At 37.6% G+C, this 2,894-nt stretch overlaps 1 protein-coding gene across 1 annotated transcript; it reads left to right on the top strand.

Annotated features, from left to right (window-relative positions):
- Positions 1–195: 195 nt before the first annotated feature.
- LOC107301884 (snake venom metalloproteinase ACLF-like) lies at positions 196–1,927 on the top strand (the record flags this gene model as incomplete). The annotated part of the gene is made up of 2 exons (XM_015831050.1): positions 196–278; positions 1,812–1,927. Coding segments are annotated over 2 exons (180 nt in total), but the record flags the coding sequence as incomplete, so codon positions are not given.
- Between the last annotated feature and the right edge of the window lie 967 nt (positions 1,928–2,894).

The following is a 2,894-nucleotide window of genomic DNA, read 5'->3' as shown; positions in this document are numbered from 1 at the left end:
AGAAGCAATTTTAATTGGAAACACAGCCGTCAATATTTGGTTTTTAATTCGGTTTTTATTGGGGTTTATATTGTTGTATTTTTGTATTTTTTGTATATTGTGTATAGTATCTGTTTTTTAAATATGCTGTGAACCGCCCTGAGTCCTATGGGAGAAGGGCGGTATATAAATTAAATTTGAATTGAATTGAATTGAATTGCATTTCAGTATGAAGACGCCATGCAATATGAATTTAAGGTGAATGGAGAGCCAGTGGTCCTTCACCTGGAAAAAAATAAGTATGTTAACTCAGACTATTTTTCTTAACTTCATTTGGACAATGTGGAAAATGTATATTCCTGGACACAATCTAAGAGAAATAATAATTGCATTCCTTTCTTTGGAAATTAAAACTAAATTAAATGTTACTGTGTAGGAAAAGTGGATATAGATATTGAGTATGTTAATTATATCTTACCTCAGAACTGAGTTTTTTTATTCCTGCTCTCCTGTGGTACACTGCTGGACCATAACAATTTTAGACAAAATTGAACCATTCAAGGCTCATAACCTTCTATCACTTGAATTAACTAGGTTAGTTATGAAATATTGCAAAGATTTAAAAATGATTGCTTATGCTGCTTCACAAATACTCCATCAATCTGAATAATGTTTCCTATGAGACCTGCATAGCTGTTCAACTTACATCAGAATTTATATGTTAAAGCAGGAAAGGCAGGAAATGTCATCTCCTATTAAGGACCAAAAGGAGACATGACCGAAACAAGCCTAGATTTCCCTATATTTTTTTAAAGAATGCCATGTGGGTCTTCTCAATGGTGTTCCATTTGACATGTAAATCAAGATATGAAAATATAATATTTTTATATTATATTATAATAATATTTTAATATTATTATATTTTATGATATAAAATATTATGCAAATATAAGCCACAGAAATGGAATGAAACTATTTTTCAGAAAAAAGAAAAACATAGTTGGAAGGGACCTTGGAGGTCTTCTAGTCCACCCCTCTGATCAAGCAGGAGACTATACCATTCCATAGCTGACCAATCATTCCCTGAAAACCTCCAGTGAGGTATAAGCTACAAAGAAATTGCGCTATATGTGGTTATCTGTGTGCCAATTTATCCCACTGGAGACATTTCATGCTGAATTCTAATGTGTGCTTTAGAAGTTCTAGTGTCCCCTTTTGTTTTGTTTAAATAGGAAGGCTGCACGGAATTTCAAGTTAGCATCTGGATGGTCTTGTTTTGGCATGGAAACAAAGCAGGACTAGAGAGGGAAGACTAGCAAGGAATATCTAGATTGGCAAAATAGAAGGCAATGCCAAGTGAATAGATGAGACACCAGGAATGGAAAGTGACTCCATACATTGGTTTAAAGCTTCAAGAGAGATGCTTCTGTATAAAGGTTGAAGGCATCCATTTCCTTGAGGTTGCTTCATTTTACTCTTTAGTAAATAGAGCTATACTGCTCTCCTTTATAGACCAAGCAGATTCATCAGATTGTTGCATAGACCAGAAGAATAAAAAGAAGACGCAATAGAAAATGTCTTCTCCTGGTCAATCATACTCTTCTGAGCCTTGATGAAGAGAATTGCACAGCTTCCTTGGTGTAAATCTCTATCCTCGGGTGAATCTAGTATGCACAGCCCTCCTCTTAAATAGCCATGGGATTGAAATACCTGCTCCATTCTTTTGATACCAAACAAGATGCTTACATTTCCACTATACAGTAGTTGTAAACTTATTATAAAATTATCTCAGTCCTACTTAATTCCTGACGTAGATATTCTCTTCTTTGCAGAGGACTTTTTTCAAAAGATTACAGCAAGACTCATTATTCCCCTGATGGCAGAGAAATTACAACATACCCCTCGGTTGAGGTAGGGTCTTATTTTTAAGAGTCTTACTTTATTATTATTATTATTATTATTATTATTATTATTATTATTATTAGTAGTAGTAGTAGTAGTAGTAGTAGTAGTAGTAGTGGTAGTGGTAGTGGTAGTGGTAGTAGTAGTAGTAGTAGTAGTAGTAGTAGTAGTAGTAGTAGTAGTAATAGTAAATTGAAGCAAATGTTTGTGCACAATATTACGAATATACAAGATCGAGACCAGGCTACTCAAAAAAGAAGGGCTATATATCTATGAAATATCTTATATTGATATGTTGTTATAAGGATGTATGGATTGTTAAACCCAGTTTGTTTTACTCATTGAATTATTATGGCAGTATTTCAATCATCCAGTTCTTTCCTACTGGTTAAAAGCCATCATTTTGGGAGTGAGTTTCACAAATAGATTTATTATGAGAACATCAGGTTTATAAGATTTATATTTTCATTTTTAAACCACACTACAGGAATACATGCAAAGTCTTTTATTTGTAATACCAAATATCCTTGAGGAGCACTCGGAGGCTCCAGTTAGTCCAGAATGCGGCCGCGCGAGCGGTGATGGGAGCGACCCGTTGCTCCCACGTAACGCCGCTACTGCGCGAGCTGCACTGGCTGCCTGTGGCCTTCCGAGTGCGCTTCAAGGTGTTGATTATCATCTTTAAAGTGTGCCATGGCATTGGACCTGGTTATATCCGAGACCGCCTTCTGCCACAGATTGCCTCCCACCGGCCAATACGCTCCCACAGAGAGGCCCTCATCAGGGTGCCGTCAGCCAGACAGTGTCGGCTGGTGACCCCCAGGGCAAGGGCCTTCTCTGTCGGAGCACCCACCCTCTGGAACGAGCTGCCCCCAGAGATCCGGGTGATTCCGGATCTCCCCTCCTTCCGCCGCGCCCTTAAGACCTGGTTGTTTCAGCGGGCAGGACTGGCCTAGGGGTATTTTAAATTGGTTTTAGCCAAATTTTAGTAGAAGCGGCCGATTTAAATATTT

This window comes from Protobothrops mucrosquamatus, unplaced genomic scaffold, assembly GCF_001527695.2.
Source record: "Protobothrops mucrosquamatus isolate PMUCROS unplaced genomic scaffold, P.Mucros_1.0 scaffold18773, whole genome shotgun sequence".
NCBI lineage: Eukaryota > Metazoa > Chordata > Lepidosauria > Squamata > Viperidae > Protobothrops > Protobothrops mucrosquamatus.
This window is presented reverse-complemented; position numbering and strand designations above follow the sequence as displayed.